General features: G+C 35.6%; 1 protein-coding gene across 8 annotated transcripts in view; it reads left to right on the top strand.

Moving 5' to 3' along the window:
* SSBP2 (single stranded DNA binding protein 2) overlaps positions 1-26148 on the top strand; it is a gene marked incomplete at its 3' end in the record, with an annotated part of 330177 nt that overhangs the window by 255825 nt on the left and 48204 nt on the right. For all 8 annotated transcript variants that reach the window (XM_081231547.1, XM_081231546.1, XM_081231543.1 and 5 more), the window contains 3 exons: positions 2142-2201; positions 24917-24983; positions 25712-25782. In XM_081231547.1, coding sequence (XP_081087673.1) covers positions 2142-2201; positions 24917-24983; positions 25712-25782 — 198 coding nt within the window. The remainder of the gene's footprint in view (positions 1-2141; positions 2202-24916; positions 24984-25711; positions 25783-26148) is intronic.

The following is a 26148-nucleotide window of genomic DNA, read 5'->3' as shown; positions in this document are numbered from 1 at the left end:
AATGCCCTGTTTCAAATAAGGTACATTTCAAGGTTATCAGTATTTAGTAGTGTTTTAACAATTTCTACCTTGTATTCATTCCACTTTGAAGTGATTTTATTATAGACAGGAATTATCAGTAACCTATTTTTATTTCTCCATGTCTCAAACACTAAATTGATATTGTACTTGGGCTTAGTGACTATGTCATAAAACATCACTTTGTGAAAGGAAGGCAACCATTCCAAAATCAATGACATGATATTTAATTATTAACTTATTTAAGTGAGTCCAGAATTTATAAGACAGTTTCATAAATGAAATTAGGTGGTTAGAAAAGTAGCAGAGGGAGTGTGAATTTTGGGATGAGCTTCCCAGTTGACAGTATAGTTAACTAATTAATCCAATTTAGAGTAGAGCTTCAGAAATGATGAGAGTCAACTTTAATCAAATGTGTGAAAACTAAACATTTTTTAAATGTTTAAACTGGAAAATCCACTTAAGTTTTATCAGCCGAAGGTGACACTATTACCTGAATAATCTACTGTTTCTGTCCATTTAAAATGATCTCCTAGGAATATGTTAACATATAAGAACTCAGCAAGTAAAAACACAAATTGCTTAATTCTAAAGTTCTTCTTGTTCGTTTGTCAGACCCTCCAAAAGATATTATAGAAAAGTCTATACCACATAAATTTGCTAGAATTTTGTTTTTCAGCTGCTGCTTTTAAAATAGCCCTAGAACTGCAGGCCTAATTTCTAAAAATATTTTTAGAAAATTCATTATAAATGTGGTATTTAATTATGTAAAGTACTATAGATTTGGCTTGCCCAAGCCTTTGGTAAATTCATTCTTAATTTATATTAATTCATTCTTAATATTTTACTTAATATTCAACCCTTTAGAGTTGATAATTTGCTATATTACATGTAATTATGTATTATAATTAAACAAAATTATATTTTTCTATAAAAATGGAATTTTGAATAATTTTAGGAATAAACTTAAAAATAAATTGTACCCAAATCTGAGTGATCAAAAATATTCTCCTTCCACTCATCATTGGACAATCACTAAAATGATACTTTTAGCATATTTTTCAGACAGTTTCAGGACTGACAGAATCAGCACATCTTAGCAGCCTCTGATTCATCTAACAAGATAAATTGACTTGAGTTTTAATATAAGGCCATTTTTTTCTTCTGGACTTCTGGAGGAGGGCATACGGGAGGAAATAAATTAAAAACATAACATATACACACTACTATATATAAAATAGATAAACAACCAGGACTTGCTGTATAGCACAGGGAACTATATATTCAATATCTTATAATAACTTATAATGGAAAATAATATGAAAAAGAATATATATGTGTCTATATTTATATGTATATATATATATGTCTGTGTGTGTATATGTATATATATAATGGAATCACTTTGCTGTGCACCTGAAACTAATGCAACATTGTTAATTAACTATACTTCAATAAGAAATAGTTATTAAAAAAAGTACACACCTCATAGTCTGCTAGGCTCAAAATATGCAAAGAAATTTCAATTTTAAAATTTATAGTCGATTTTGAATTATAACAAACCCTTAATGAAAGAAAGCCAAAGCTCTCCTAACCACAAATGTCCCTTGGAAAAGAAATTTCTTTACCATTTTAAATGGAACTACAAAAGAAAAGATGAAGAAATTTGGCAACTTTAAAATTATTAGAGGAAAATTATAACCAAATTGGGTAATTCAGTCAAAATTATTAGAGGAAAATGATAACCGAATTGGGTAATTCAGAATCCAGTTTGTATAATAATGTAGCCAGTGATCCTCTTCCTGAAGTCTTTACTAAGATTCAGTTGCCTAAATTTCTTAGTCTTACTTTTTGCCAATTAGATAGCATTAAACAATTTTTTTGCTACAGTTACTTTAGTCATCTTCGATTTTTTAATGATTTCTTTGGAATTTTTCCAGATATTCTACAAAATAAAAAATAGGATGGTAATTTTTCTTGAAAGCTTTTATTCTACTGAAATCAGCCACATAAGTAAATTTGATTTATGTTTTGTATAATTCGAAAATTCTTAAAAGCAGTTTATTGTCAGATCTGTATTTTACATTGTTTTTTTGTTTTATTTGTTTGTTTTACTTCAATAGCCTTTTATGTCACCTCGGTACCCTGGAGGTCCAAGGCCCCCACTGAGGATACCTAACCAGGTAAGATTTGTGTGTGCTATTTAAGTTTGGTGGCTTTTTACTGCGTTTTTTTTTTAAGAGTCAATAAAGATCTTGAAAATGTCACATATATTTCTCTCCTATAAAAATATTAAATTATTCTTCATCCCATTTTACGCTACTTCTAGTGATGTATAACCTACATTAAGGGTTGGCAAACTATAGCCCATAGTTTGGCTGACTTTTTGTAAATAAAATTTTATTGGAACACTGCCACATTCATTCGTTTATGTATTGTGTATGGCTTCTTTTACACTGCAGTAGCAGATCTGAGTGATCATGATGGAGACCATAGGTGGCCTGCAACCCTAAAATATTTACTGTCTAGATCTTAACAGAAAAAAGTTTGCTGACCCTTGGAGTCTACCATATACTTTGAAGCTACCTTTCAAAATATATATAATTTTGGTAAATGCAGATTATACTGTGAAGGATGATAATAAAATTTTCTATGAACATACTTAAGCTTATTTTTATATTATATAGTTACAAGAACATGGCTGTAACATACTAATTTTGCCCAATTATAGTGGCATATCAAGTATATAATTAGCTGCTTCTAGAAGGGTTAGATCTATTAATAATAGTTAACAACAGATCATCCAACTATCTTTATCTACAAGAGCTCTGCGATTTCATAGACTTTCGTCCTCAGATAGTTTATCAATAACATAAATATTTATTGACTGAAGAGAATAAAGCACAATTTTTACTTGCAGGTAGCTTATAGTTTAGGTTTAGAATAGAGACAACGTGCATGTGTGTGTGTGTGTATATATATATACACATATGTAACACAAGAAGAAATTAAATGCTTAACCATATGGAATATTAATGTCAAGATGATTGTTTTGTCACTTTCTTTGTTCTTGTATACATCATTTTCCCAGATTTAAAGTAAACCCTGGTTTATTATTTTTATCACAATAAAATCTTTTTCATTTTTTAAAAATTTCCACTTCCTTCCTAACCAAAAGATGGAACAAGAAAGCTGTGCTTACTTTGATAGCACATTTGATAGAAATGGAGTTTTCCTTCTCCTCTCCTAACTCTTACTGAAATTATGCAGTGTCCTTGAAGTGTCCCAATTGCTGTGTTCTCTGCTTCTAATGCACAGCAGAGAGTGCCAGCACCCACATTCACCCCCAGGGGAGAACTCTAAGCAGGCAGCAGTGCTGGGTCATCTCATGGTTACAGGGCTAGAAGTCCTCACATTAGCAGCTGGAGTTTTCTCCTTCAGACTGAAAATGCATTCGGTACATAGGGCCAGGGAAATATGGCATGAAATAGGAAAAAGAAGTGCACAGATGCCAAGGGTTTCAACATATGGGAGTTTTACTTTCTCTGTGGGTGAACCTATATGTATTGACAGTCAGATCTACTTATATGTGCCTGAGTCTTTTAAATTTCCTTTTCTAAGGACAGAAAGTTGTATCTTTCATTGCAGTCTTCATGGTGTTTCAGACATTCCATTCATAGCTTTATGTATTTTGTAGATATAAGAGGTTTGTGAAAATCTCCATTAGGGAAATGTGAATTTCTTGTACAAGCATGTATGAATTTTTCTGATTCCATTTATTGCATATGAATAATGAAAATCTCATAGAGTTATTGGAATTGCATCCATCTGACATTGCTGAAATGCCTGCTATGTATAAGATACTAAGTTCCACACCTAAAGAAACTGACAAAATGAAAGACACTTTTAGGAAGAATGGGTTAGTGGCAGAAATGTGGAATTGTAAATCTAGATTGTTTGAAATTTTTTTTAAGAACAACAACCTTTGGATTTTTAAAAGAGGCAATTAAAAAGTTAAATGTAATAAAGAGTTATAATACAGGTTCTTTTTCCTCAAGACTTTTAAACAGTCTTTACCTAAGTATATTTTAAAATAATTGTACTCTTCTATGAGTGGCCCTTTTTTGCCCCCCTCCCCATATATAGTTAAGCTTCATTAATCCAAACATCTATCTTTCAAATTTATAATAACTTACATTTATACTAATTTTTAAAGAATTTTGAGCAAACTGTTAAACATTTCCTAAAACAATGTTTACACTATTAACTATTTAGTAGCATGACCTTTTCAAACAACAAAACATTTCTTCAATTTCATTATGTAGTCATTAAAGTAGAATTGGCAAAGCTATTTTTGTGATTAATTGGAATGATGTATATAAAAACAAATGTTAAATTTTTTATTTAGTCTATTTAAAATGATCATAAACTAATAAAATTTTCTTCTATTGGTATATTGTATCTAAGAAAATAAAAAGTACGCTATTAACTTCTTCAGTGGTGTTGACTAGTCATTTTGAATATGTAAAAGACAATCCTTTAATAAACAGCTTCTCCAGAATTTATAATTACTAATGATTAGACTATAATTTTTAAGTACTTCTGAGATGGTTTTCATGAGTCTGAACTAAATCCACAATGGCTTACTTATACTGTTTATATATTTATGGACTGGGTATTTGGAACATGGTATCAAATCACTATGCCCAAAAAATGCAAGAAAGGGTAATAGTATCTATAATTATGAAAGCAAAGTAAAATTACAAAAATCTGCAATGTTGCAAAGAATAAATATCTATGAGAGAACACATGAAACATAGAAATTACACCGGAATTGGTTCAACTGTCAGAATAGGTTGGTGGTGTTGAAGTAGCTCCATAAACTGGAGGTCTTTATCCTTCTCATAGATAAAATGTTTAATCTGAAAAATTCACAGTGTTCATTCAACACTATGCTAAGAAAACCAAGACAGCCAGAAATATAGAGACTGTTAATGAGTGACACCAAGAATAAACTATTGATTTATTGACCCTAGAGAATTGGAATTTCTCACCATTCCTGAAACTCTATAAACAGGTGTGTGAATTGAGGTCACATAGTGAATGCTGTTGACCATTTTATATTCTAAAGCTGATTTTGACATTCTAAAAGCACACTGCATCTGACCATTCTACTGAAAGTCTCGAAGATATTTGTCCAATAATAGATGAATGAGTGGTTAAATAAATTATAGTATATCCAAATGGTGAAATAGTATGCAGTTATTAAAATGTATGTTATAGGATTAAATTTATTGATATGACAGAATGTTTATGATCTATTACCAAATGTAAAAAAGTCACAAACCTGTGTGGTATGTCACCTTTACCATATATCACTGTACAAACTCAGTTCCTCCACTCCACACCCCCCAACATGCGTGCGCGCGCGCGCACACACACACACACACACACACACTCACACACACCAGAAAGACTGTAAGGGACTTATCCTTTATTTCTGGGTGATAGGATTATGGGTGATTTCTTTTTTTAATTTCTGTATTTTTAAAGTTTGCATAGAACAGGAATTTTATTTGTGACCGGATAAAGACATTATTAGTTAATTATATATGTAAATGAAAGTACAGATATTTTATTCTTCTGGTTATTCAGTATATGAGATTATTCTTTGTTAATACTGAATGTATAGTTCTTACTATACATGATAAAATGAAAAACAATGGATGTTAAGGATAGGCAAATCTTGAGAAGACTATTCCTCACTTTTCAGATAGGGAAAAATCAGCAAGCATTTGAGCAGAAAAAAAAAAAACACGTTGTTGGGACATTTACTCATATACTGAAAGTAAATGTACTGTATTCCCCCATATAACCAAGGTACCTATATTTTAAACATACTACACTTACTCTTCCTTACATGTTCTGTTTTTCAGAATGAATGCTATTTAGCACGTCCTTTCCCAGTAATTTTGTCTTTCTAAAATATTTCATATGTAGAATTTGACTTTTAGTTAATGGTATCAATATGAAAACATAAGAGAAGGACTTCAGCTGCATAAAGAGAATTAAGTTCTACACTGAGTAAATGATAGGAGTCTTACAGCTGGAATGGTAAAGAAGACTGTAGTAAGTCTCTATTGTGTTAATTACACTGTTAAAGTATTTAAATTATTATTTAAAATCCAGTGAAACACAATGAAAAATATATTATTTTCTTTTGACTTTGAGTTATGACCATGTCCTGGGATATATATCTTTTCCAATTATTTTCTACCTTTGTAGGACAAAGGAAATTAACAAATTCAAAATCTCTGGCAAAGAAGAAATTCATTCTCCTTCCCAAATCAAGAAAAATTTACATAGCGAACACTGTGCTGTCTTACTCAATTTAAGTTAGCAGTATATCGGGCTTTTTGGTACAATGTTTACTTCTTTTGCCAAACTGCATCTCATTATTTTACAGCCGTTTTGTCACAGATATTCCCTTTTTGGACATAATACCAAAAAAATGCGTTGCCATATATATGATTGAAAACTTCATAGGGCTGTACAAAAATCACTCTCAGAAATAGTCATTCAACAAAAATTAGTTGAGGTTTACTATGCGCGAGGCACCATTCTCCATGGGGGATACATCAGAAAACAAACTAATGAGAATCCCTCTCTCATGGAACTGGCGTTCTAAAGCAGCAGTGCCCAACAACTTTCTGGGAAGAGAGAAATGTTCCATATCTGTACTGTCATATGCTGTAGCTCTAGTACTTTGAGGACCTTTGAGCACTTGAAATGTGCCTAGTGTGACTGAGGAATTGAATTTTTAACTTTATTAATTTTAATTTAAATAACCACATGTGGCAAAGGGCTACTATATTGGACAGTGCAGTTACAGTGGTTGAGATACAGAAAAAGGAAAAATAAATACGTAAATATATGTCAAATGGTGAGTTGTAATTTGGAGACAAATATCTTTCCACACTGAAAGACACATTTCTGAATTTTAATATCTTTTCTACTGATATTGCCTTTTTACAGGAAAAAAAAAAAATGACAGTGGTATTGCTGGCAGGACCTCAATGTGTCAAGCATCTTATATCCAAATGCCAGCAAAGCCCAGCAAAGTATGACTTTTAGCAAGTCACTTAACCTTTCTGGGACTTGCTTGTCTTACAGGTAAAACGAGAGTGGACGCCTGTATTTCTAAAATCCCTTCTAGTTCCAAAATTTCTTAATTATTTGATTCTACTTCATTTCATGTAATTGAGGGGGCCCATTAAAAATTTTTGGTAGGTCAAAATTGTTAACTGAATTATATCGTAAAGGCATAGATAAATTCACTATTTTTTAATCATCATTGAGTGTTTAGTCTCTGTGAGTAGATTATATACATATAATGGTATTCAAGGAAATATATACCAGAATCTTAAGATCCTAGAGGGGCTCACTATTGGAATCATGATGAATCTTCTGTAAACTCAATGATGTTTTGTGCAGCAAGAAATTCCTTCATTGAATTACTAATTAGTTTAAAATACTTAATGTAAAAATATGAGATTAGATCACTCCCTAACACCATACACAAAAATAAGCTCAAAATGGATTAAAGACCTAAATGTAAGGCCAGAAACTATCAAACTCTTAGAGGAAAACATAGGCAGAACACTCTATGACATAAATCACAGCAAAATCCTTTTTGACCCACCTCCTAGAGAAATGGAAATAAAAACAAAAATAAACAAATGGGATCTAATGAAACTTCAAAGCTTTTCTACAGCAAAGGAAACCATAAACAAGACCGAAAGACAACTCTCAGAATGGGAGAAAATATTTGCAAATGAAGCAACTGACAAAGGATTAATCTCCAAAATTTATAAGCAGCTTATGCAGCTAAATAACAAAAAAACAAACAACCCAATCCAAAAATGGGCAGAAGACCTAAACAGACATTTCTCCAAAGAAGATATACAGACTGCCAACAAACACATGAAAGAATGCTCAACATCATTAATCATTAGAGAAATGCAAATCAAAACTACAATGAGATATCATCTCACACCAGTCAGAATGGCCAACATCAAAAAATCTAGAAACAATAAATGCTAGAGAGGGTGTGGAGAAAAGGGAACACTCTTGCACTGCTGGTGGGAATGTGAATTGGTACAGCCACTATGGAGAACAGTATGGAGGTTCCTTAAAAAACTACAAATAGAACTACCATATGACCCAGCAATCCCACTACTGGGCATATACCCTAAGAAAACCATAATTCAAAGAGTCATGTACCAAAATGTTCATTGCAGCTCTATTTACAATAGCCAGGACACGGAAGCAACCTAAGTGTTCATCAGCAGATGAATGGATAAAGAAGATGTGGCACATATATACAATGGAATATTACTCAGCCATAAAAAGAAACGAAACTGAGCTATTTGTAATGAAGTGGATGGACCTAGAGTCTGTCATACAGAGTGAAGTAAGTCAGAAAGAGAAAAACAAATACCGTATGCTAACACATATATATGGAATTTAAGAAAAAAAATGTCATGAAGAACCTAGGGGTAAAACAGGAATAAAGACACAGACCTACTAGAGAATGGACTTGAGGATATGGGGAGGGGGAAGGGTAAGCTGTGACAAAGTGAGAGAGAGGCATGCACATATATACACTACCAAACATAGGGTAGATAGCTAGTGGGAAGCAGCCGCATAGCACAGGTAGATCAGCTTGGTGCTTTGTGACCGACTGGAGGGGTGGGATAGGGAGGGTGGGAGGGAGGGAGATGCAAGAGGGAAGGGATATGGGAACATATGTATATGTATACCTGATTCACTTTGTTATAAAGCAGAAACTAATACACCATTGTGAAGCAATTATACTCCAATAAACTTGTAAAAAAATAAAATAAAATACTTAGTAACATTTTATGTTATTTCATTTATTTTAAATCCTAGGATTTAAGGCTTATCTTTTAGAACTTTTGGAATATGTTGATCTGATTTGAAGTCCTGGCTCTACTACTTACTGATAGTATAACCATGGACAAATTAACAAACTTACTTCTGTATTAAAACTCAGTTTCTCATCATCAGAAAGGATTTATAATAACAACCTCGTGGGATTGTTGTAAGCATTGAGGGAAATAAATATAAAATGCTTAGCGCAATTCCTGGCACAGATGTACTGGCTCACAAGTATATATTTTTGTTGATATTATGTTTGTTATTATTAAGCATTCTCATCATTAGTGTCAATTTCCCTGTCAGAATGAAGATCTTTTATAGAACAAAAAATGTGTGCCAAAATTTGTGACTAGTTAAGTCTCAATGGAATACATTTAACATGTTGACAAATATGAGAATGTATATTGACCCACAAGATGTATAAATCTCTTTATGTTTCCTGATATTAAAGGTTTAAAGAATCTAGTGATCATGCTCTTTTGATGCACAAAACCATCATCTGGTCATCCCGGGACTGATCAAAATGTTTTAAAAGTTAGAGATTTGACTTACCAAAAGACAAACACTGGTGACTAAAGTGTTAAATTTGGGTAAAGACACTCATTTTGTCAATGACATGACAGCTTGACATTGATCAAGATTTCTATAGAATTATGCTATATTTTTACGTGATAATAGCAGAAAGACTTCTCAATTGTTTTGATTTCCAAGATCAACAAGAAAAAGTAAAATGTTGAAGAAAATGGTTTCCAGTGATAAAACATGGTGTCACCAATGAGATTTAGAAATTCACAATAAGAGTATAAAACTTAAACCACTTAGAGACTTTAAAAAAAAAGGAAGAAACTTCAAACTCACAATTGAAGATAATGTTTAGTCATACATTTTCACTCCTCCTCCTAATTCACTTTATAACTTTTGACACTGCTGTCCATTCCTTTCTTCTGGAAATTCCCCCTCATGCATTCTGAAATGTGGGTCCTGGTCCCCTGGCTAATTTCATACCTGTGCAGTTTGTTTCCTTTCCTACCTCTTTTTGGTATTTTAAAAAAACTGTATCTTTGATTCTTTGACCGTTTTTCATCTCACTTCTTGAAATCTAGAGTCCATTCTTAAGCCTTTATCACTGATGATTCCTAAAATTGTCTAATGAAAACTCTTTGTTTTATTCCTTCAATAAATATTTGTTACTCTGAGCCAAAAAGGCACAGATAGGTTTCACTCTCTGAACTTACAGTCTGCTGGGGATACAGAGAAGAAAACAAGCCATGATCATATATAAGTTCTATAAAAGTGAGGTATAAGAATCTAGCACTAACATTCAAATTATATGGGTCCCAGAAGAAGAAGAGAAAAAGAAAGGGACTGAGAAAATATTTGAAGAGATTATAGTTGAAAACTTCCCTAATATGGGTAAGGAAATAGTTAATCAAGTCCAGGAAGCATAGAGAGTCCCATACAGGATAAATCCAAGGAGAAACACACCAAGACACATATTAATCAAAGTATCAAAAATTAAATACAAACAAAAAATATTAAAAGCAGCAAGGGAAAAACAACAAATAACACACAAGGGAATCCCCAGAAGGTTAACAGCTGATCTTTCAGCAGAAACTCTGCAAGCCAGAAGGGAGTGCCAGGACATATTTAAAGTGATGAAGGAGAAAAACCTACAACCAAGATTACTCTACCCAGCAAGGATCTCATTCAGATTTGATGGAGAAATTAAAACCTGTACAGACAAGCAAAAGCTGAGAGAGTTCAGCACCACCAAACCAGCTTTACAACAAATGCTAAAGGAACTTCTCTAGGCAGGAAACACAAGAGAAGGAAAAGACTTACAATAACAAACCCAAAACAATTAAGAAAATGGTAATAGGAACATACATATCGATAAGTGCCTTAAATGTAAATGGATTAAATGCTCCAACCAAAAGACACAGGCTTCCTGAATGGATACAAAAACAAGACCCATATATATGCTGTCTACAAGAGACCCACTTCAGACCTAGGGACACATACAGACTGAAAGTGAGGGGATGGAAAAAGATATTCCATGCAAATGGAAATCAAAAGAAAGCTTGAGTAGCAATTCTCATATCAGCCAAAATAGACTTTAAAACAAAGACTATTACAAGAGACAAAGAAGGAGACTACATAATGATCAAGGGATCAATCCAAGAAAAAGATATAACAATTGTAAATATTTATGCACCCAACATAGGAGCACCTCAATACATAAGGCAAATGCTAACAGCCATAAAAGGGGAAATCAACAATAACACAATCATAGTAGAGGACTTTAACGCCCCACTTTCACCAATGGACAGATCATCCAAAATGAAAATAAATAAGGAAACACAAGCTTTAATTGATACATTAAACAAGATGGACTTAACTGATATTTATACGACATTCCATCTAAAAACAACAGACTACACAGTGTTCTCAACTGCTCATGGAACATTCTCCAGGATAGATCATATCTTGGGTCACAAATCAAGCTTTGGTAAATTTAAGAAAACTGAAATCGTATCAAGTATCTTTTCCGACCACAACGCTATGGGACTAGATATCAAAACTGTAAAAAATACAAACACATGGAGACTAAACAATACACTACTTAATAACCAAGAGATCACTGAAGAAATGAAAGAGGAAATCAAAAATTACGTAGACAAAAATGACAATGAAAACATGATGACCCCAAACCTATGGGATGCAGCAAAAGCAGTTCTAAGAGGGAAGTTTATAGCACTACAACCCTACCTTAAGAAACATGAAACATCTCAAATAAACAACCTAACCTTACACCTAAAGCAATCAGAGAAAGAAGAACAAAAATCCCCAAAGTTAGCAGAAGGAAAGAAATCATAAAGATCAGATCAGAAATAAATGAAAAAGAAATAAAGGAAACGATAGCAAAGATCAATAAAACTAAAAGCTGGTTCTTTGGGAAGATAAACAAAATTGATAAACCATTAGCCAGACTCATCAGGAAAAAAAGGGAGAAGACTCAAATCAATAGAATTAGAAATGAAAAAGGAGAAGTAACAACTGACACTGAAGAAATACAAAGGATCATGAGAGATTACTACAAGCAGCTATATGCCAATAAAATGGACAACCTGGAAGAAATGGACAAATTCTTAGGAAGGCACAACCTTCAAGACTGAACCAGGAAGAAACAGAAAATATGAACAGACCAATCCCAAGCACTGACATTGAAACTGTGATTAAAAATCTTCCAACAAACAAAAGCCCAGGACCAGATGGCTTCACAGGCGAATTCTATCAAACACTTAGAAAAGAGCTAACACCTATCCTTCTCAAACACTTCCAAAATATAGTAGAGGGAGGAACACTCCCAAACTCATTCTACGAGGCCACCATCACCCTGATACCAAAACCAGACAAAGATGTCAGAAAGAAAGAAAACTACAGCCCAATATCACTGATGAACACAGATGCAAAAATCCTCAACAAAATACTAGCAAACAGAATCCAACAGCACATTAAAAGGATCATACACCATGATCAAGTGGGGTTTTATCCCAGGAATGCAAGGACTCTTCAATACATGCAAATCAATAAATGTGTTAAACCATATTAAGAAGTTGAAGGAGAAAAACCATATGATCATCTCAATACATGCAAGAGAAAGCTTTCGACAAAATTCAGCACCCATTTATGATAAAAACCCTGCAGAAAGTAGGCATAGAGGGAACTTTCCTCAACATAATAAAGGCCATATTTGACAAACCCACAGCCAACATCGTCCACAATGGTGAAAAACTGAAACCATTTCCAGTAAGATCAGGAACAAGAGATGGTTGCCCACTCTCACCACTATTATTTAACATAGCTTTGGAAGTTTTAGCCACAGCCATCAGAAAAGAAAAAGAAATAAAAGGAATCCAAATCGGAAAGGAAGAAGTAAAGCTGACACTGTTTGCAGATGACATGATACTATACATAGAGAATCCTGAAGATGCTACAGGAAAACTACCAGAGCAAATCAATGAATTTGGTAAAGTAGCAGGATACAAAATTAATGCACAGAAATCTCTTGCATTCTTATCCACTAATGATGAAAAACCTGAAAGTGAAATTAAGAAAACACTCCCATTTACCACTGCAACAAAAAGAATAAAATATCTAGGAATAAACCTACCTAAGGAGACAAAAGACCTGTATGCAGAAAATTATAAGACACTGATGAAAGTAATTAAAGATGATACAAATAGATGGAGAGATATACCATGTTCTTGTATTGGTAGAATCAACATTGTCAAAGTGACTGTACTACCCAAAACATACTACAGATTCAATGCAATCCCTATCAAACTGCCAGTGGCATTTTTCACAGAACTAGAACAAAAAATTTCACAATTTGTATGGAAACACAAATGACCCCGAATAGCCAAAGCAATCTTGAGAAAGAAAAATGGAGCTGGAGGAATCAGGCTCCCTGACTTCAGACTATATTACAAAGCTACAGTAATCAAGACAGTATGGTACTGGCATAAAAACAGAAATATAGATCAATGGAACAGGATAGAAAGCCCAGAGATAAACCCACGCACATATGGTCACCTTATCTTTGATAAAGGAGGCAAGAATATACAGTGGAGAAAAGACAGCCTCTTCAATACGTGGTGCCAAGGAAACTGGACAGCTACATGTAAAGGAATGAAATTAGAACACTCCCTAACACCATACACAAAATAAACTCAAAATGGATTAAAGACCTAAATGTAAGGCCAGACACTATAAACCTCTTAGAGGAAAACATAGGCAGAACACTCTGACATAAATCACAGCGAGATCCTTTTTGACCCACTTTCTATGGAAATGGAAATAAAACCAAAAATAAACAAATGGGACCTAATGATACTTAAAAGCTTTTGCACAGCAAAGGAAACCATAAACAAGACCAAAAGACAACCCTCAGAATGGGAGAAAATATTTGCAAATGAAGCAACTGACAAAGGATTAATCTGCAAAATTTACAAGCAGGTCATGCAGCTCAATATCAAAAAAACAGCTCAATCCTAAAATGAGCAGAAGACCTAAATAGACATTTTTCCAAAGAAGATATACAGACTGCCAACAAACACATGAAAGAATGCTCAACATCATTAATCATTAGAGAAATGCAAATCAAAACTACAATGAGATATCATCTCACACCAGTCAGAATGGCCATCATCAAAAAATCTAGAAACAATAAATGCTGGAGAGGGTGTGGAGAAAAGGGAACCCTCTTGCACTGTTGGTGGGAATGTAAATTGATACAGCCACTATGGAGAACAGTATGGAGGTTCCTTAAAAAACTACAAATAGAACTACCATATGACCCAGCAATCCCACTACTGGGCATATACCCTGAGAAAACCATAATTCAAAGAGTCAGATACCAAAATGTTCATTGCAGCTCTATTTACAATAGCCAGGACACGGAAGCAACCTAAGTGTTCATCAGCAGATGAATGGATAAAGATGTGGCACATATATACAACTGAATATTACTGAGCCATGAAAAGAAACGAAATTGAGTTATTTGTAGTGAGGTGGATGGACCTAGAGTCTGTCATATGGAGTGAAGTAAGTCAGAAAGCGAAAAACAAATACTGTAAGCTAACACATATATATGGAATCTAAAAAAAAAAATGGTCATGAAGAACTTAGGGGCAAGGTGGGAATAAAGACACAGACCTACTAGAGAATGGACTTGAGGATACAGGGAGGGGGAAGGGTAAGCTGGGACAACGTGAGAGAGTGGCATGGACATATATACACTACCAAACGTAAAATAGCTAGCTAGTGGGAAGCAGCCGTATAGCTTAGATCAGCTCAGTGCTTTGTGACCACCTAGAGGGGTGGGGTAGGGAGGGTTGGAGGGAGGGAGACATAAGAGGGAAGAGATATGGGGACATATGTATAACTGATTCACTTTGTTATACAGCAGAAACTAACACACCATTGTAAAGCAGTTATACTCCAATAAAGATGTCATAAAGAGAAAAAGAATCTATAAATGCACATAAGAAGCCCTTACCTCCCTTGCATGCCAAGATACTCAGGGAGGCAGGGAGGAGTCATACCGTACTGCCACATAATGGTATTAAAGATAATTATAGATAAAGATAATTTCATTAAAGATAATGAAAGACAGGTTTCTCACTGTTGGAGAAAATACTTAGAAACATAAGAAGGAAGAAGACTGAAAATAATCCTGAGGTTTTGGATTGTAATTGGACATGTTCAATTGGTGTTAGAGAGTATGAATTTATGGTGTGTGTATGTACCATACACACACACACACCCAGATAGATATAAAATTGGTCATAAACTTATGTATGTACATATATATATGTGTGCACATATACACAGAGATTTTCAAGTGCAGCATTTACTGAGAGAGCCAAAAGGCAATGTACTCAACTAAGAAGGAGCACTTTGAGAACCCTAATCTTGGTGCCTAAATGCTGTCCTCCACTAGAAGGAATCAGGACCCTTTGGAGAAAGGTCTGATTCCAGAGCTAGGCCAGGAAAAGTATGAAACGAACCTGGAACATCTCATACCAGTAAGGAAATGCTCAAAATATGATGGAAATGTTTCAAAAGGACAATAGAGCCAGCTTGAAGAGCCTCCCACTGGCCAGATCTTGCATAATTTAAATATTAAAATGAATGATGACAGTAAACAGATGATAACCCTTTGATTAGAATAGGAATCCATAAGTGTCAGTGTATCAATCAGTAAGAAGGGAAAGCTGTTCCTTACAATAGAATGCCAACTAGTAAGCATAGAAAGAATGATACACATGCAGTGTTTCCATTTGGCAACTGTTATAGTGCTTAGGAGTTGTCAGTGGATGCTAAGGCTGATAAAGGATTGATGAGGAATGGGATATTGACAGTCTTTGAATAACTCTAATATTGAATGTAACCAATTACAAAGGGGAAAAATAATGATCTAGTGTTGTAGGACCTGGAAGACACCAACAGAATGAGATGATAAGGTTAACATCAACAGTAGTGGGATGAGTCAACATCATGTACCCTCTGATGTGATACACTGAGAAGAGTATAGGGCTTCCCTGGTGGCGCAGTGGTTGAGAACCTGCCTGCCAATGCAGGGGACACGGGTTCGAGCCCTGGTCTGGGAAGATCCCACATGCCGCGGAGCAACTAACCCCGTGAGCCACAACTACTGAGCCTGCGCGTCTGGAGCCTGTGCTCCGCAACAGGAGAGGCCACGATAGTGAGAGGCCTGCGCACCGCGATGAAGAGGGGCCCCCAATCGCCGCAACTAGAGAAAGTCCTCGCACAGAAACGAAGACCCAACGCAGCCAGATAAATAAATAAATAAATAAATAAATAAATAAATAAATAAAATTTTTTTAAAAAAAGAAAAGCTTTCCTGAATAATCTAGAATTTCAACATCATCATTAAAAAAAAAAAAAAAGAGTATAGCATCAGTTCTGCAGTATTCCTAAGAAAGTAAGACCTGAGTCTGGGTCATGAAGAGACATCACAGGATCATCCTGTAGAATTTAAGACTCATTCTCCAAAACTGTTCAGGCTATGATAGAGAAAGACTAAGGAAAGACCTGGAAGAGCATGAAGAGACATGACAACTAAATGCAACATGTGTTCCATGAGATCCTGGTCCCAGAAAGTAAAAAGAAACATTGTTGAGACAGGTGGCAAAATTTAAATGACATCTGTGTGTTTTGGACGGTAGTGTTATATCAATGGATTTCCTGACTTGAAAAGTTGTGTTGTGGTTATGTAGGAGAATATCCTTGCTTAGGGAACTAAACTCTGTGGTACTTAGAAGTGAAGAGACATAATGTCTGCAACTTGCTCTCAAGTGGCAGATATGGTGAAATGTTAACTGTTGGGCAGTCAGTGTCAGGGTATATGGGAATCCTTTGTACTGTCTGTGCAATTTTTCTGTAAGTTTGAAATTTTAAAAAATATATTTATATTTTAAAGTGTATAGAAGGAGAATTTATGCCAAACTGGGATTATATGGAAGAATTTTGTTAGGAAATGATCCCTAAATTGAGATCGAAAATATGTCAGAATAAGCACTTGAGGGTGTGTGACCTCCTAGAGAGACAAGAAAGTTTAGTTTTAGTTTGTTTTTAGTTTTGTTTTATTTTGCTTTTAGTGGTTGGCATTTAGATATTGTTGACTGAGTACATGAATTGAAAAAACTGAAAGGAGTTTGGTATAACTGGAAGTTGGAATGTCAGCTTGGCTGTAGCAAGAAATTAGGCTGGAAAGGTAAGCAGGAAATAGGTCATTTAGTAGGAGGTCAATAAATTGACATTGAGTGTGCTTGTAAACAAACAAAAAAATCAAAGGATTACAGAAATGGCTTGAAAAATGGCAGTTCTCTACTGCATCCCAATGATAACAATTAGCAAAACAGTTCTGGTCTGGATAAATAAATTATTTAATATCAAATTCCTTTGAAATATTTGAAATTTTAAACTAATGAAATAAGATATTCCTGCTTTTAAGGTTAATTAGTGAACCTTTATAGAAATTCTTGCCAGTTGTCAGGATTATGTGTATATATGTATACATACATGCTTCATAGGATCAGTATGTTTAAATCGTTTATAGCTTGGTCCAGCTCTAAGTGCTTCTCAGGTGACTATTAGAAACTTACAATTCATTATGTATCCAGTATTGCACCCCTGCATAAAATAAACCCTATCTGTTAATCGGCACCTTTTTTCAGTTCCAGTTCTCTTTTTCCATTCAGCCAAATTGTTTGAACTTAATTGGAGTATTATTTTTCTAAATAGTTTCTTAGGGAAAATATGACTACCCAAAACAATATTCATTGGCCCCTTGGCATTTCAGTTCTGCTCCTATTATAATCCCCAGTGAGTAAAATAATCTATAGAAATAGCTTACATTTAAGAAGCAAAATTAATTTACCCTTAGTAAATTAATTTCGGGGAAAGGCATTATACATACTTCTCAGGAAGAAATAGGACAATTTTTGCCTAGATTTTGTTCCCAACAATACCAATTTTCTTTGCCTGAAAATCGGGCAAAGTAGGATCATTTTAAAACTAAGAAATTATACTGGATGTACAGACATATAAAATTCATAAATGAATGTGAAATATAAGAAATCTTGTGTGGACACTGGTGGCAAAGGTACTAGGTACTCATTGACATGAACTGTCCTGGAGGCCGCCATTTTGATGCCAAAATCGGGCCCCACCCAACAGCCTGAAGGCTCCAGAGCTGGGACGTCTCACGCCAAACAACCAACAGGGCAGGAACACAGCCCCACCCGTCAGCACACAGACTGCCTAAAGTCATCCTGAGCCAACAGCCACCTCTAAACACACCCCTTGACATGACCCTGCCCATCAGAAGGACAAGACCCAGCTGCACCCACCAGTGGGCAGGCAACAGTCTCTCCCACCAGGAAGCCTGCACAAGCCTCTTAGACCAGCCTCGTCCACCAGGGGGCAGACACCAGAGGGAAGAGGAACTATAATTCTGCAGCCTGGGGGACTGCAAACACAGAAAGTTAGACAAAATGAGGTGGCAGAGGAATGTGTCCCTGATGAAGGAACAAGATAAAACTACAGAACAGCTAAGTGGAGTGGATATAGGAAATCTACCCCAAAATGAATTCAGAGTAATGATGGTAAAGATGATCCAAAATCTCAGAAAAAGAATGGAAGCACAGAGCAAGAAGATACAAGAAATGTTAACAAAGAGCTAGAAAATATAAAGAACAAACAGAGATGAACAATACAATAAGTGAAATGAAAAATACACTAGAAAGAATTAATAACAGAATGAGGCAGAGGAACATATGAGTGAGCTGGAATACAGAATGGTGGAAATCACTGCTGCAGAACAGAATAAAGAAAAAAGAATGAAAAGAAATGAAGGCGGGGAGGAATAGATTGGGCATTTGGGATTGACACACTGCTATATTTAAAATAAAATGCCTTGCCATAAAAAAAAAAATGTAGACAGTCTAAGAGACAGCTAGGACAACACTGAACACACCAACATTCACATTATAGGAGTCCCAGAAGGAGAAGAGAGAGAGAAAGGGCCTGAGGAGATATTTGAGGAGATAATAGCTGAAAACTTCCCTAACATGGGAAAGGAAATAGTCACCCAACTCCAGGAAGCACAGAGTCCCATAGAGGATAAACCCAAGGAGGAACATGCTGAGACACATATTAATCAAATTGACAAAAATTAAAAACAGAGAAAATATTAAAAGCAACAAGGGAAAAGCAACAAATAACATACAAGGAATCCCCATAAGGTTATCAGCTGATTTTTCCACAGAAATGCTGCAGGCCAGAAGGGAATAGCACAATATATTTAAAGTGATGAAAGGGAAAAACCTACAACCAAGAATACTCTACCCAGCAAGGCTGTCCTTCACATTTGATGGAGAACTCAAAAGCTTTACAGACAAGCAAAAGGTAAGAGGATTCAGCACCACCAAACCAGCTGTACAAACACTAAAGGAAATTCTCTAGGTGAAAAAGAAAAGCCCACAGCTAGAAACAAGAAAATTATGAATGGGAAAGCTTACCAGTAAAGGCAAACATACAGTAAAGATAGGAAATCATCCACACACAAATACGATATCAAAACCAGCAATCACGAGAAGAGTACAAATGCAGGATATTGGAAATGCATGTGAAATTAAGAGATCGTGAACTTAAAACAATCTTGTATATGTATAGACTGCTATATCAAAACCTCAAACCAAAAATCTACAACAGATATACACACAAAAAAGAAAAAGGAATCCAAACACAACATTAAAGATAGTCATCAGATCACAAGAGAAGAGAACAAAAGTGGAAGGGAATAAAAAGACCTACAAAAACAAATCCAAAACAATTAACAAAATGGCAATAAGAACATACATATCAGTAATTACCTTAAATATAAATGGATTAATGCTCCAACCAAAACACACTGACTAGCTGAATGGATACAGAAACAAGACCTGTATATATGCTGTCTATAGGACACCCACTTCAGATCTAGGGACACATACAGAATGAAAGTGAGGGGATGGAAAAAGGTATTCCATGCAAATGGAAATCAAAAGAAAGCTGGAGTAGCAATACTACTTTCAGACAAAACAGACTTTGAAATAAAGTCTATTACAAGAGACAAAAAAGGACACTACATAATGATCAAGGGATCAATCCAAGAAGAAGATATAACAATTGCAAATATACATACACCCAAAATAGGAGCACCTCAATATATAAGGCAAACACTAATAGCCATAAAAGGAGAAATTGACAGTAACACAATAATAGTGGGGGACTTTAACACCCCCACTTTCATCAATGGATAGATCATCCAGACAGAAAATCAGTAAGGAAATCCAGGCTTTAAATGACACATTAGACCAGATGGACTTAATTGATATTTATGCATCCCATCTGAAAGCAGCAGAATATACATTCTTCTCAAGTGCACATGGAATATTCTCCAGGATAGATCACATGCTGGTCCATAAAGCAAGCCTTGGTAAATTTAAGAAAACTGAACTCATATCAAGCATCTTTTCCAACCACAATGCTATGAGATTAGGAGTCAGCAGCAAGAAAAAAACCGTAAAAATCAAAACACGTGGAGGCTAAACAATGTGCTATCAAACAACCAACGGATCACAGAAGAAATCAAAGAGGACATATAAAAGTTCCAAGAGACAAATGAAAACAATACAATCCAAAACCTGTGTGACACAGCAAAAGCAATTCTAAGAGGGAAGTTTATAGCAATACAGTCTTAACCTCAGCAAACAAGAAAAACCTCAAATAAACAACCTAAGCTTACAAACAAAATCCAAATTTCCTAGAAGGAAAGAAATATAAAGATCAGATCAGAGGGACTTCCCTGGTGGTGCAGTGGTTAGGAATCCACCGCCAATGCAGGGGACACAGGTTCGATCCCTGGCCCGGGAAGATCCCACATGCCACAGAGCAACTAAGACTGTGCGCCACAACTACTGAGCCTGTGCTCTAGAGCCTGCAAGCCACAACTACTGAGCCCACATGCCACAACTACTGAAGCCCGTGTGCCTAGAGCCCATGTTCTGCAACAAGAGAAGCCACCGCAATGAGAAGCCCATGCACCGCAACAAACAGTAGCCCCTGCTCACCACAACTAGAGAAAGCCCGCGTACAGCAACAAAGACCCAACACAGCCAAAAATAACTAAAATTAATTGAAAAAAAAGATCAGAACAGAAATAGAGACAAAGAAAACAACAGAAAAGATCAATGAAACTAAAAGCTGGTTCTTTGAAAAGTAAACAAAATTGATACACCTTTAGCCAGACTCATCAAGAAAAAAAGGGAGAGGGCTCAAATCAATAAAATAAGAAGTGAAAAAGGAGAAGTTACCACAGACACCAAAAAAATACAAAGGATCATAAGAGACTACTGCAAGCAACTATGTGCCACTAAAATGCCTAGAAGATTTGGATGAATTCTTAGAAAGGTACAATCTCCCAAAACTGAACCAGGAAGAAACAGAAAATATGAACAGACCAATCACAAGCACTGAAATTGAAACTGATTTAAAAATTCCCAGCAAACAAAAGTCCAGGACCAGAAGGCTTCACAGGCAAATCCTATCAAACATTTAGAGAAGAGTTAACACCTATCCTTCTGAAACTATTGCAAAAAACTGCAGAGGAAGGAACACTTCCAAACTCATTCAGTGAGGCCAACCATCACCCTGATACTAAAACCAGACTAAGATACCACAAAAAAAGAAAATGACAGGCCAATATCACTGATGACCACAGGTGCAAAAAATCCTCAGCAGAATACTAGCAAGCTGAATCCAACAATACATGAAAAAGATCATACACCATGATCAAATGGGATTTATCCCAGGGATGCAAGGATTTTTCAATATCTGCAAATCTATCAGTGTGATAACCACATCAACAAATTGAAGAATAAAAACCGTATGATCGGACTTCCCTGGTGGCGCAGTGGTTAAGAATCTTCCTGCTGGGCTTTCCTGGTGGCGCAGTGGTTGAGAGTCCGCCTGCCGATGCAGGGGATACAGGTTGGTGCCCTGGTCCGGGAAGATCCCACATGCCGCGGAGCAGCTGGGCCCATGAGCCATGGCCACTGAGCCTGCGTGTCCGGAGCCTGTGCTCCGCAACGGGAGAGGCCACAACAGTGAGAGGCCCACGTACCGCAAAAAAAAAACGAATCCGCCTGCCAATGCAGGGGACATGGGTTCAAGCCCTGGTCCGGGAAGATCCCACATGCCGCAGAGCAGCTAAGCCCATGCACCACAACTACTGAGCCTGCACTCTAGAGCCCACAAGCCACAACTACTGAGCCCATGTGCCACAACTACTGAAGCCCACCTAGAGCCCATGCTCTGCAACAAGAGAAGCCACCACAATGAGAAGCCTGCGCACCGCAACGAAGAGTAGCCCCCACTTGCCACACCTAGAGAAAAGCCCACGTGCAGCAGTGAAGACCCAACGCAGCCAAAAATAAATAAATAATTAATTAATTAAAACAAGAAACATGATCATCTCAATTGATGCAGAAAAGGCTTTTGACCAAATTCAACACCCGTTTATGATAAAAACTCTCCAGAAAGTGGACATAGAGAAAATATACCACAACATAGTAAAGGTCATATATGACACACCTACAGCTAACATCATACTCAATAGTGAAAAGCTGAAAGCATTTCCTCAAAGATCAGGAGCAAGACAAGGATGTCCCCTCTCAACACTTTTATTCAACATAGTTTTGGAAGTCCTAGCCACTGCAATCAGAGAAGAAGAATAAACAAAAGGAATCCAAGTTGGAAAAGAAGTAAACTGTCACTGTTTGCAGATGACATGATTATATATATAGAACATCCTAAAGATGCTACCAGAAAACCACTAGAGCTCATCAATGAATTCACTAAAGTTGCAGGATATAAAATTAATACACAGAAATCTGTTGCATTTCTATACACTAAAAACAAAAGATCATAAAGAGAAATTAAGGAAATAATCCCATCTACCATCAAATCAAAAAGAATAAAATACCTAGGAATAAACCTATCTAAGGAGGCAAAACACAAACAGATGGAAAGGTATATATGCCATGTTCTTGGATTGGAAGAATCAATGTTGTCAAAATGACTGCACTGCCCAAGGCAACCTATTGATTCGGTGCAATTCCTATCAAATTACCAATGGCATTTTTGCAGATTTAGAACAAAAAATCTTAAAATTTGTACAGAAACCCAAAAGACCCTGAATAGCCAAAGCAACCTTGAGAAAGAAAAGTAGAGGTGGAGGAATCAGGGTTCCCGACTTCAGACTATACTACAAAGCTACAGTAATCAAGACAGTATGGTACTGACACAAAGACAGAAAAATAGATCAATGGAACAGGATAGAAAACAGTCTCTTCAATAAGAGGTGCTGGGAAAACTGGACAGCTACGTGTAAAATAATGAAATTAGAACATTCTCTAACGCCATGCATGAAAATAAACTCAAAATGGATTAAAGACCTAGATGTAAGATGGGATACTATAAAACTCTTAAAGGAAAACATAAGCAGAACACTCTTTGACATAAATTGCAGCAAAATCTTTTTGCATCCACCTCCTAGAGTAATGAAAAACAAAAAGAAACAAATGGGACCTAGTTAAACTTAAAACCTTTTGCACAGCAAAGGAAACCATAAACAAAACGAAAAAACAACCCACAGAAAGGGAGAAAATATTTGCAAATGATGTGACCAGCAAGGGATTAATCTCCAAAACATAGAAACAGCTCATGCAGCTCAATATCAAAACAAACAACCAGTCAAAAAAATGGACAGATCTAAATAGACATTTCTCCAAAGAAGACATACGGATGGGCAAGAGGCACATGAAAAGGTTCTAAACATTGCTAATTATTACAGAAATGCAAATCAAAACTACAATGAGGTATCACCTCGCATCAGTCAGAATCGCCATCGTCAAAAAGTCTACAAACAATAAATGCTGGAGAGGGCGTGGAGAAAAGGGAACCCTCCTACACTATTGGTGGGAATGTAAATTGGTACAGCCACTATGGAGAACACTGTGGAGGTTCCTCAAAAAACTAAAAATAGAGCTACTATATGATCCTGCAATCCCACTCCTGAGCATGTATCAGGAGAAAACCATACTTAGAAAAGATACACGCACCCCAGTGTTCATTGCAGCACTATTTACAGTAGCCAAGACATGGAAGCAACCTAAACATCCATCAACAGATGAATGGATAAAGAAAATGTGGTACATATATACAGTGGACTCTTACTCAGCCATAAAAAAAGAATGAAATAATGCCATTTGCAACAACATGGATAGACCTAGAGATTCTCATTCTAAGTGAAGTCAGAGAAAGACAAATATCATATGATATTGCTTATATGTGGTATCTTAAAAAGTGATACAAATTAATTTATTTACAAACAGGAACAGACTCACTGACTTAGAAAACAAACTTATGGTTACCAAAGGGGAATGCTGTGGGGGAGGGATAAATTAGAAGGTTGGGGTTAACATATACACACTACTATATATAAAATGATAATCAGCAAGGACCTACTGTGTAGCACAGGGAACTCTACTCAATAATCTTTAACCACCTATATGGGAAAATAATTTGAAAAAGAATAGATACATGTATACTTATAATTAAATCACTTTGCTGCACACCTGAAACTAACACAACATTGTAAATCAAATATATTCCAACAGAAAAAAAAATACATCTTGAAAAAAAAATCTTGTGAAATACTCAGATGCACTCTGTAATTGTTACAGCACATATATTATAAATAGTTACAATATTGCTTTTTATTTTGTTTTACTAAATATGCTAGGCTCTTGGAGGTGTCCCAGGAAGTCAGCCCTTACTTCCCAGTGGAATGGACCCAACTCGACAACAAGGTGACTACTTTAAAGTAAAAGTGAAATTGATATGCAAAATCTCAAAGGAAATCCTGTATTTTTTAAGGAAGGTTTTATTTGTACAGATATTCCATAATTATATCAGTTGCATTTTTACAGGTAACATGGCCAAGTAATTATCTTTTTAGCTAACTCTTAATTATGTGTGATAGTGAGGGCAGTGATAACATAAGGAACAGAATAATTAAATACCCAGAATCTGTATTTTAACTAGTAACTTCTAAAACCTCTTGTATAACTTCAAACAAGTGAGACTCAAAGTGATTTTATCACTTGTGATCTTCTCTGCCTTTTTCAGATAGAGAGGTTAGTCCACCAGAAAGATAAGCAGGAGGAAAGAGGATGCTATGCAATAAGTAACTTATGTGGTAGTTTAACAAACCCAATAATCAGAGCTGTTTAGGTACCACAAATATGTATGGCTCTATTATACTATTCCAAGAGGGAAAAAAAAGGAGCAAATGGTGTGAGAGATGTAATTCAACACAGAATAGGAAGAACATTTCAATTTCAAGACATTAATGGAGAGTGTGGGTAGGTAGTGATAAGAGGTAGAAAACTGGCCATGGAAGCCAAGATGAAGTGATGTCAATAACTCAGTCCTTAGTAAATAAGATGTGACACCAGGCAGAGAGGAGGCTATAGCCTCCGGTTTAGCACTCATGCTCATTACATTGCTAATATCGTCATACTTTTTTTCTTTTTAGGACATCCAAATATGGGTGGGCCAATGCAGAGAATGACGCCTCCAAGAGGAATGGTACCCTTAGGACCACAGGTAAATAAATAATCAGTGCAGGAAGCTAGAGGCTGAGTTTTTTGCCTTCATCTTATACAAACAAACTATATTATTTGCTGGCTTCTAGTATATACATTAAAGGCTTAATAACATGGTTGTTAGGCTCTTGAGAACATATCTATGACATGTCCAAATTGATGTAACAACAAACCATATTTTAACAGGTGCTACACATATGCCTTTGGTACACTGGAGAAAACACATTGTGTAGAAATGCATTATAGTAATTATTATTAAAAATGATAGCTATTACCCGTTTGTTAGTTATATTGAGGAAATATGAAAAGTATAGTAATTATTATAAAAGATAACTAAGATAGGTTAAATAAAACCTAGTTGACTGAA

This window comes from Mesoplodon bidens, assembly GCF_964165515.1.
Source record: "Mesoplodon bidens genome assembly, chromosome: 4".
Taxonomy (NCBI): Eukaryota; Metazoa; Chordata; class Mammalia; order Artiodactyla; family Ziphiidae; genus Mesoplodon; species Mesoplodon bidens.
Note: the sequence above shows the minus strand (reverse complement) of the source record. Positions and strands in the feature narration are given on the sequence as shown.